This window comes from Ciona intestinalis, chromosome 12 (genome assembly GCF_000224145.3).
Source record: "Ciona intestinalis chromosome 12, KH, whole genome shotgun sequence".
Lineage (NCBI taxonomy): Eukaryota > Metazoa > Chordata > Ascidiacea > Phlebobranchia > Cionidae > Ciona > Ciona intestinalis.
In genome coordinates this window covers 4,353,429-4,364,504 of record NC_020177.2, presented here as the reverse complement: position 1 = coordinate 4,364,504, position 11,076 = coordinate 4,353,429, and the positions used below count along the sequence as shown (strand labels likewise).

Below are 11,076 nucleotides of genomic sequence, written 5' to 3'. Positions count from 1 at the left end.
GCGAACTTTGCTTTGTTCGCACGATTTTCCTGTCTTGTTGACAGAAATAATAAAAAGGAGTTCTCACGAACTTAAAACAGCGTTTTTTTTCTTTTTCAAACGACCTAAAATCAATAGAATGATTTATATTGTGATTTCATACCGACAGGCGTAAGAACTGGCAGTCGAACTGTTTCTCTTTCGATGCGTCGTTTTGCGCCAGCACTTTCGTTGCCGACGGCGTTTTAATGCAACGAGTGTTACGTCACAAGCAGCTTAGTTCTCTTATAAAACTATTGGTTGTTGAAATACTTCTTGCTCTGTTTTCGTCACTGCGGCACCGTTTATTGCCGCATAGTGAAGATACCACACGCCGTGACGTCACTCCATCTCGTATTATTACGTCACAGTAGAGGCTTTATGGCGAAAACGCCTTAAACTCGCGTGTGCCGGAGTTATTATACTGTAGAATCGTAGGCTTTAATTCGACAGCCAATTAAAATGGAGGCTGTGTAATGAGATGTTAGCATATACACCGCGAGTGTGCTGTATAATTAAGAAAGCCAGTAGACAAAGTATTCTCAGACTAAAAGCTCATGTCTGTAAAGGTGCATAGGCTTTAAAATCGACCGTGCGCGAGAAAATTTGGTAAACACCTGTAAATTATATGGGTTATTGTTGTAGAATATCGAAATATTGTTGGTTGTTTGCTTTTCAAACTGTAAGGTTACTGTGTTCGTCTGCCAAGTAATATTATATAATGTTGCGGGTAAGTTCCTGAAATATGCTGGTGTCAGTTGGTTAGCGGTATGGAGGTCTTGTTTTGTGGAATTCAATGGAAAAAGCGGAAAATTCCGCGGATTATTATGGTGCTGCCTACACTTTACCAAGTTGCTTATGTTTCTCGCTATCTCCAATCGAAAACATGCCTCGGGCCAAGATGGCCGTGCCAAGGGAAAAACGGGCGTTTTTTATCTAAATACCGCTCGGCTTATCCACCGATCTAGCGCTGTTTAATTGTTAAAAGCGTGAGGCGATTGTTTAATGTGAAGCGGGTTTAGTGTACCTCGTGACGTCATCGCAGCGGGTCACCCAACATTTCTGAGAAATGGCAGTGACAGTGAATCATTTCGCTAAAAAAATTTGTTCGAGTGTGTAAGCTGTTCGCGTCGTACATGGTACCAGTGAAAACACACGACATACAAGACTGCTCTCTGTCGTTATAGGTGAACACCTGGTTCAGATTTCGCAACCGAATATATAGCGCAGCTGAAGACTTATTTACTTTATCGCAACATTGTTTTTTTTGTCTAAAATTATAACATAGGTAGGTTGAAGGTTATACGTTACTTTTCAGGCTTTGGGCTATTTATTACTACAGGCTACAGGTCATTCGATACATTTCATTGCCTATCATATATAGTAGGGTGAAGATGGAAAATGTTTTCATTCTGTTCGGTTGCGCCCTGTAATCTGAATATAAGATATTATGCTAACAGCATTCCATCTTGCCCCACAGTACTATATAGTTAGTTACGTACGCCTACCAATTTGCAAAAAAAGGCTATTTCGAGATTATTTCAACACATTCCTAATAAATGAAAATGTATGTTGAGGTTATATTTAGTGAGGCTTTAGCATAAGAGGCCAGTTAAGTACTTTTTCTGTCGAGATGGGCCAACTGCCCAAGTAACGTACACATATCACAACCTACGATCATGTTTTAGTTTTAATTTAGAATGCCAGAAATTTAATTAGAAACACTATGAACTAATGACAAATCACGATGCTGCGGAAATTTCCATTCAGGCTTTCAAGAAACGCTAAAAACTGCGGCGTGACTGTTGTTATAGAGAGCGGAAACACGAAAAGAGATCCTGATCTGTTGCTTAGGCGACAAAAAGTACTGCATTTAGTTTTTTGTAATCACATCGTAACATACATGTCGTCGTAGTGGCTGAAAAGATAGTTAATTATAGTGCTTGTTCCTCGACGTATTACGAATTGATAATTACAAGTGTAATGTCCTACTAAAAACACGATTTTCTCGTAGCCGTGGCTTTCAAGGTCGAGTCTTACCCGATTGTTTATTTTATCCGATGTTCGCCTTTCAAATAGGAGGGTTTGGTGTCTGACGAGCAGCACGGAATGACGATTTTGTCCGCTCCGATACACGTTGAGATAGCCACAAGCGAATTAGGCAGTTCTGATTCACGTTCTGCTCTCTCCTTCTTTCTTTTATGCGCCGAACGGCAAAACGTTTTACTTATTTCAGTTGAAGAAGGCATAGCTATGAGCTGGTTCATTCAGTTCATTCAGTGCTTTGGCAGTCACGCAGTGTGCATTGGCCTTTAGCTGATTTAACGGCAGTTATTATTGCGCTAGATAGCTCGGTGTGTACACACAAGGGTTTATAATATTTGAGCGCGTTTAAATATCTTTAATTTTTAGCGAGTTTTGTTTTAGACAGAACCTTTAGCAACGCAAGGCGATTGGTTTTAGTTGTTTTATTGTATTTAATGTTTGCCTAAACAAAATAAATTTTATATTACCGTGTTTACATGTGTTTTTAACCGAATCGAATAGACTTGTTACATAAGGAACGAAAGAACAGGGAACAACAGAACGTTACTAATATGCAAATGAGGCAGTTCGCCGTTACCTCACAAAGAAAGTAGTCACGAGAAAACGGAACGACCTTGCGCCAAGCCTGAAAAAGAGAACCCAGCAATTTGTGCTCTGTTTTATATTTATTTGGATCGTTAGGTTTTCGCAATAGTGGCGAAATAACAGGCATATTCGGTCGCTAAATACTGGTTTTGAAATCTGATGACTCATTCGTCTGTTTAATGACGACATTTCGATGACTGTACATTTAACTTTGTTGTTTGTGAACATTTTCATTCAGTAATGTCGCCGTAGTTCTAGTCATCTAGTCGGTGTTGCCAGTTATTTTAACCTGTATCTAAAACAAACATATGATGTAACAGTTCAGTTTCAAGGTACCAGTGCCAGTGTACATAATGAATTTATTAAATTAGTTTGAGTATAAATAATATGTTAGGAAATAAATTATTTTGTGTTCGATTAGTTTAATTTTAACTGTGTTTTTAGTGTATTAAGTAAAAACTGTAAAATATTATGCCTGTTGTGGTGTAATCTCAATTTAAAATCACGCTGAGAATTATTGGCGTGGGTATTTATTACATCCTGTGTCAGGGTTTTATATTAAATTCACATTTGCATATATCTAACATCAAATTAGCGTTCTGACAGCGCTAAATTTACACATGCTTTTGCGAAACTGCCGCATGACTGGATGAGTCAACCTTTAATCTAGTGAGAACAGAGACTTAACAGTCTAGTATTTCCCATAGGCTTATGATTCATGATTAAAAGCATACAAAGTATTACGGCTAAAAAATACCCAGATTTGTAAGCTTCCATCGGTAGTTAAACTGTTAAACCGGTGTACATGCTCTGTTATTTTACCAGTTTACAGAACCATAGCTTAAATCTAGCCATTATTGTGTTATTGTTCAAATTATAACAATAGACAGATCTAACTATTGACAACTGATATCAAAGTGACAGCCCTGTAATATTTTCTATGGGTAAGCATCATTCTTTTGAACTATTGCAGTATGGCAATCTATCTGGATTTGAAGGCGGTATCCTGAGACTGACATGTAATAATGTGTAACGTGGAATCTCATTTGCATTGTAGTTACGTAGTATTGGCACAGCATAAACATTAGCGACGCTGTCTAACGTAACAAATCAATGAAAATTCATTCTAAAAAGCTAATAAATACTTATTTTATGCAGCTATATTCAATGATGGGCTATAAATAGGTATATCTTTTTTTTGCTACCAAAAGGGATGCTATATTTCAGTGTTTGGACTTTAAGGAAATGGATATAAATCGACCAATTTCAAAAGACTCCAGTTCTATGCAAAACCCGGCATCTGTTGACAATTCTGTCTCTCCTAATCTGCTGGATAAGCGAAAGCACAATCCAGACAGTGGATACTATAGCTGCAGTAATATTGAGGAATCAAGTAACTTTAACGACATGCCAAAAGAAGTGGATTCACTTAACGCCAAACAAATGGGCAGATACAACCACCAGCCAGTAAGCTGCATCTCCCAGCTAAACGGACATAACACCAACCCACACATTGGTGGTGTTTACACAAGCAATGGCTTCCCCTGTCTAGCCAGTAATAATTTGGTGGATACTAATGGCAACCACATCAGCAGGCATGGTTTAAAAGCCTCGCCTAATGACAATCACTCGGGCCATATTGCAGAGAACATACAGCAAGATAATAATCGTAAAACATGCCCCACTTGCTCTTCTATGTGCGTGACTGAAAACTCAATTGTAAATTCCGGCTCTGGTGGTCGATTATCGTTTACTAAAGGCATTATCCCAACCACAGCTATGACATCACAAAGTAACAATCTATCAAGGTCAAAAGAAAAAGTAGACGCTGCGGCGCAGGACCTCGCGATTAAGATTGAATTTTGTTTGAAATTTGGTTACACCATCAACCAGGTAAACAATAACACAGCTTAGCGTGTTCTACCATATTACTATATATACACACGGTGTAGAACAGTACCTTTACTGTAATTTTCCACTTAATATCTCTATTTTACTCCAGATACGATCTGCACTTTCGAAGTTATCCTACAAAGCTACTAAAAATGACATTCTTGCCGAACTTTTTAATTTCTCCACAACTGGTGGCCACATAGCACACGGCCACGCCTCACTACCAACGCCCATAAATGTGGAAACAAAATTCCATTCAATAGACAAAGACACGCAGGTATTTTTATTACCATAAACAAGGGACCAGGGTGTAGCCTGTTTTATTAAGGAAGGTCATTCATATATATTTGTCTTGTGTTGTTATTAATAGTTTTCCATATAAATCAGCTGTTATGCTTTTAATTAAATGTTAAAGTTCATAATAAGAAGAGATTATAAATTGTTACCTATGTACCTCTTACCTACGGTCATTGCTTAAACCAAAAAATAACAATATTTGAACAAATATTTTTGTAATTTTAACCTTTTGAACAAAATATTAAATTTAAAAACAAACTTAAATGTTTTTTACACTTAAAATTGCTCCTGAAACTAAATTCAGAATAACCCATTTGTAAACTTTTTTATTTATACATACATACATATATATATCAGAAAAATAACTGATGTCTTTTCTATCCAGAATTTAAATATCCAGCCCGGTGATTTAGTAAGCCATGGTATATCCACTTCCCAGTCAATGTTACAATGCCGTGGCCCATCAACTCTCGAACATGATTCAAAAACGACGAAGGAAGCAGAGGATGATAGTCAGAACCTACGACCGATTGTAATTGACGGAAGTAATGTTGCCATGAGGTGAGCCATTTATAATAATTCTCGCTATCATGTCAACTTTCGCTTCCTATGGATTGATAGAGAGTGAACAATAATGGTATTGTACGTTGCGCTTGTACTTATTCCCCTGCCATTTGTCATTCCAGCCATGGAAACAAGCAATACTTTTCGTGCAAAGGTATCGCCATTGCAGTGGACCATTTCCGTATGAGGAATCACCGGGACATAACTGTATTTGTACCAACCTACAGAAAAGAGTCGTCACGCCCAGACGCTCCTATACGAGGTCAGTTTCACGAAAAATACCCAAGCTCTGTATTGTTCTGTTGTTGACCAAACTGTTCAAACAAACTCTGTAATCTCGATTATGAAAAACTGTAGTATTGATTTTGGTACATTCCCTTTGGCAATGCTATGCTTTCACAAAGGCTCATTTCATACTCTTATTTTTATTAAGAAGAACCTTTCAGTTTTGTAAATTTTCAAATGTTTTACAATTTCAGATCGAGAAATCTTAGAGAAATTAGAACAAGAGCGCATTTTGGTTTACACCCCTTCAAGATCTATTAATGGAAAACGAGTGACTTGTTATGACGACCGATTTATACTAAAGCTGGCCCAAGAAACAGATGGGATTATAGTAAGCAACGATAACTTTCGGGACTTGCAGAACGAAAAACCTGAATGGAAAGAATTGATTGAAAAGCGCTTACTCATGTATTCCTTTGTTAACGACCGGTGAGTGAACTGACGTAATGATGTTACTTTAGTTTAACTATGTAATATCACAATTTCGAATCATGATTGCTCTAATGGCTTGTAAAGGAAGCTTAATTATGCTTAATATTCTTATATGAGTTTACTTAGTTAGGAAGTTTAGGTGTAAGTATATGGTATGTCGTAATTACCCAGAGGTGTCTTGAATGTCATGAGTTTAATTTAGTTGTAACTGGTGCCTGGTGAAGTCAGTTTAATTTTAGAATATGAATTTCATTAAGAAATCTAATTTGTGAGACTCATATTGAACTAAGTGTCGTCAATTTAACAGCTTCATGCCGCCCGATGACCCACTTGGGAGAAATGGCCCAAGCATTGATAACTTCCTTCGCAAAAGGCCAGCTTCGGAAGAACAGAGCAAACCACAATGCCCTTACGGTTGGTTTTTAAAATTTTTTTGCTCGGATTTTTTTTTTGTCTAAAACTTTGTCTTATTTTTTTGTACAAATTTTTTAAATTTTTTTGCTCAAAACTTTGTCTTTTTTTGCCCCCAATTTTTTTTAATTTCAAAACGTTAAACACAATACCAATTATACAGGAAAGAAATGCACGTACGGCAAGAAGTGCAAATACTTCCACCCAGAGTGTGCCTACTCGCACAAGTCAGTTACGGACCGGTTAAAAGAAAAAACAGAACGACGGTTAAAGGCATCAAACGTCGCGCATTCATTAGCAGAAGAAATAATGAATAGTGACCGACCAAAATCAAACCCAGAAGACCGACAGGTAATTTGGATAATATGACAATTTCAAACTTATACTGAATCTCATGTTTTTAATAAAGGTCAATGAAAAAGAGATTGGTGAATACGAAGTAAACCACTCTGAGCAAACCAGACACAGTTACTCACAACCGAACATTGGTGAAATACCGGAAGCTATTTCGAAGTCTTCGAGTTGTGTTGTATATCCAGCCACAATTGACTCGGTTACCGAACAGCTTCAAAAAGTGGTTTCAATATCCAACACTTCACCAAGCCACCTACCAAGCATGCCAAGCACACCGAACTATTCTCCTGTTGTGTCCCAACCACCCCCTAATCAATCACCCATGTATGTACAACACCCAGGCTCCTGTGGTGCACTCGACGCCAGGAATACCAGGCTACAACAGACCATTGTACAGAACAGTAGCCCTGCTGCTTTCCAAGGCTTTGACAGCAGTGGAGGCCACCAAGTATTATACAACATCCCTAACCAGTACCAACAAATCGGTCATCCTTTTATTCAATACCACCCTGTTTCCTACCATGACATGCACTACCCACCCCACCAGAGGGTAATGTACCCCCCCTACCATAATGTACGGATGCCCCAAAACATAATGCCACAGCCTGTGTACGTGGGTTCAAACCATGGCTCCGATGGTTCTTCCTTCTCCCGCTCGTACCCCTTCATACCATCCACAGAGAACGGTATGATTCCACATATTCCGCGTCCTGCTAATTCCTCTCATACCGACACCGACCCCAAAACCTACCCCCCTCGAACATCAAGAAGGGCCTACTCCTCTCCCCACCCCCACCCCCCAGACGTTGGCCACCGTCAACACGCCAGCTACCCACTTGACAGCCCACAGAACCACAGACACGACTTGTTTAAAAACCTCTGCGGACTTTTCCCTCGAGTTACAGTGGAAAAAATCATGAACTGCAACCCAAGCGTGTGTGATCCGAAATCCCTAATTAAGATGTGCTTGGCGGAAAGCAGCTAGGAAAGTAGCAAAGAGCAACAACGCTCTGGTGCTACGTCAAACTACAATACCCATCAACCAGTGTTAACCGACAAGGGGACATGGAGCCTCGTTCTCAAAAATCTGAGCGTTGTTTCTCTCCTAACGCACTTTTCGACGCGCGCAACCCCCTTTTACACATCCCATGAAATCCGCTGAAGGATCGCTTAAGGGCGCAGGAACACACCAAATTTCTCCGAACGCACACACGCACGTCTTGCGAACCGTATCGTAATGGATGCCAAGACGCGAGTACTTGGTATAGCGACGCCGAAGACGGAACTAGCGCTTCCCATTTCGACCGAAGCCTACAATACGCTGATACTACCTTGGAAGATCTTACAGTAGGACGAATTAAAGAACTTATCGACCACACCACCAGCGCCCGAGGCTGGCGTTCTTGTCAGCGCCTACATGTGCCCACCACACTAACATACCTTCCCACGAATATGCTGTCCACTGGTGCATTTATCTTCCGCGACGAAAACTTGTTTATTGATTCTTTCCCAATTCTCCGGTTTCGCTGCGTATCGTGACCGCCATTACCCGGGATGTTGACGTCATAAAATGAGCCAACGGTTCGTAGCGTTTTCGGGTCTCGCTTTGGCTTCCTTTGCACGTAGGTGATGTTATATCGCCGTGACGACACAACACGACCATGTAGTCGGGAAACGGCAACAAGCCACGGCGGACGCTTACAGGAAACACGAGCGCTACTGTGGACACGCAAACTAAACAGTAAAAATCGCCGTTAAAGTTGTAGCGCATGTAACAAAGCTGTGGTTTCACAGCGAGAACTCAAGATTTCGCTCTGTTGCGTCTTTCGTGCGGTCGCCCGCGCCTATATATACGTCATAATGTCGAGTGATAGTGCAGCAGACGGTCGTGTTCGTTGGTCCTCGAAGTGGAAACACGCTTTGGTACTGTCGTGAGTGGAGTTAGAAAATGCAGCGCAAAATTCCCCGCTATAAACAAGCGCCACGCTCGAAAACAAATTTTCCGGGCCGGGTTTTCTTACAAAAGAACATGTGCATCGATCGGAATTTCAAGCTTTTTCGTATCTCGCTTTTCGTCAATACGCACTGCGTCAGTTTGGGAACCGAAAACCGGTGTTTTTGCGGCCCAGGCAGACGAAACGCTATCATGTGTCTGCGCACACAATGCCCTTTTTAGCCGTCACAAGAGCACGATTGAAAAATCACATGACATGCGTGAATGGGTTGTCGTGTATGGTATCTTATACAGCAAATGACTAGTATACCGTAGTCGGGCCTTTTTTGCATAAAAGCGATATTTTCTTTGGCCCGAAGAGTCAAAATACAAGAGAAACTTTTCGTTCTCACCTCCAGTATAAAGTACCGCGTACTTTCCCTAATCTTGTTGCCTGTTACGCAACCTATATCAGACGTACATTGGTTTTTGCAATGTCTTATGTATATACCCTTCCCATCATCTTTATGTTGATACTGTGTTCTTGTAATCCCTGGTGCGAAAATATCTCCTGACTTTAAAATGCGCGTAAATGACGAATCGACTTTAATTATTAAGCTATATATCGTCAGCAAGTCCTAAATAGCAATTGTAGTGTTGTAGCTCGGTCTACTATTATTTCTTGTTTCGTTCTTGTTTCAATTTTGTGTTTATTATTTTGTCCCTTTTACCTGCGAATACAGCACTTTATGAATTACTGTACTCTCGTGTGTTACATCATATTAGGAAACAATGGCAGGGGAAAACCCGCTTTTCCTACGCACATTCGACTGTTTTGTCAGGCTTCCGTTACGTCACAGGTAACCTAAATTTATATGAATCCGGAAACTCCGGAACAAAACTTTAGTGCCTCACAGAGTAGTTTAATTTCAAGTGCATCATTCCTGGACGGCTTACGCTGTAGTAATACGCTGTACTTATAAGTATGGACAAAATATTTTTAAATTGAGATTGGGCAGTTTATAAACATGGATTTTTCGCGAAAACCTTTCAATATTCAATGTGATCCATTTTTATCGGGTTGTAAATATCAGTTGTTTCTCTGACAATGGCTGTCTTTTCCAACAGTTAACTTTTGGTTTTAATTATATGGTTCTGTTCGCTTGTAATTTAATGCCACAAGGCAACCGAAATGTTAATTAAACGATTCTTATTTAGACGTAAAATTCGTACAGCACTATGGGGTAAGATAGGACACCACAGAACATCCAAATATCCTAATCGTGTTTTAAACAATTAACAACAGTCAATGGAGAGTCGTTTTATAATTATTTGATCGTTCTTTGTTACTACCAAATGGGACGATGTTACTACCAAATGGAAATTGAATAAAAAGGTGTCCCGTCTTACCCCACTTTAACATATAGTAGGGTGGGGGAAGATGGGACACCTTTGACACACAATAGCAAAATACCCTGATTGAGTTTTAAACAATTAGCAACGGTCTTTGGGAGTCGTGAGGATATGGTTTTATAATTCTTTGAGAGGTTTTTGTTTACTACCAAATTGGACGATAATAAAATGAAAAGGTGTCCCATCTTCCTCACCCTACTATATTTGCTGAAGCCATCCCATTTCCCACATACGGCAGTTATATAACTTTTTTGCGTGACAATAAAGCATTAGTTGCTTGAATTTTCGACGTGAATAGAAACGTATAATTCCGTGTTCGCTAATCGCATATATAGTTAACGCATGAGTAGACACCAGCGGGTTAAAAGTCATACTTAAAATTATTTTGCATATTTCTTTGCGTTGGGTGTACTTACGCTGTATTGCAGCATATTATGTTGTTTTAACCGATCGCAAAACAAGTTTATTTTATCAGTTGACACGCTGACACTGCTTTACAGTCAACGAGTGATTCGACATTAATTAGCATATAAGTATTTCATGGTGCGAGTCTACCGGCTTTTGAGTGCTGATTTCGAGTGTATGCAAATCTAGTTTTCATTATTTTGTTTTCCGAACAAGCGTCCCATGGCTGGTATCAGTTTTCCAATGAAACTAGTCATTATTATTCTCTGTTGTTCAAATCACGTTCACAACGGGCATGAAATTCAATTGGCTTGTGACTGTACCGCTCGTAATATGACGTCATCTTGTTAGAGGTCTACTTGTGCCTATGACGTCAAGAGTCTTGAATCGCGGTCTGTGATGACGTCACAAAATCGTTCGAGCGATTTTCGCAGCGTCAC

General features: G+C 39.7%; 1 protein-coding gene across 1 annotated transcript; it reads left to right on the top strand.

The window, feature by feature from the left end:
• The first annotated feature begins 3,807 nt into the window (after positions 1-3,807).
• LOC100183892 (probable ribonuclease ZC3H12B) lies at positions 3,808-9,580 on the top strand. Its single transcript, XM_002125798.4, has 8 exons — positions 3,808-4,542; positions 4,652-4,819; positions 5,225-5,400; positions 5,526-5,665; positions 5,883-6,117; positions 6,428-6,534; positions 6,695-6,882; positions 6,941-9,580. Exons 1-8 carry the CDS (start codon positions 3,895-3,897, stop codon positions 7,868-7,870), a joined length of 2,592 nt encoding a protein of 863 aa, XP_002125834.3. The 5' UTR covers positions 3,808-3,894; the 3' UTR covers positions 7,871-9,580.
• The last annotated feature ends 1,496 nt before the right edge of the window (positions 9,581-11,076 follow it).

Bases quoted from the DNA above. Each gene is read 5' to 3' on its own strand.
- LOC100183892 (XM_002125798.4), top strand. From the start codon at position 3,895: ATGGATATAAATCGACCAATTTCAAAAGACTCCAGTTCTATGCAAAAC. The intron at 4,543-4,651 runs GTAAACAATAAC...ATTTTACTCCAG, and splicing joins TTGGTTACACCATCAACCAG to ATACGATCTGCACTTTCGAA. The intron at 6,535-6,694 runs GTTGGTTTTTAA...CCAATTATACAG, and splicing joins CAAACCACAATGCCCTTACG to GAAAGAAATGCACGTACGGC.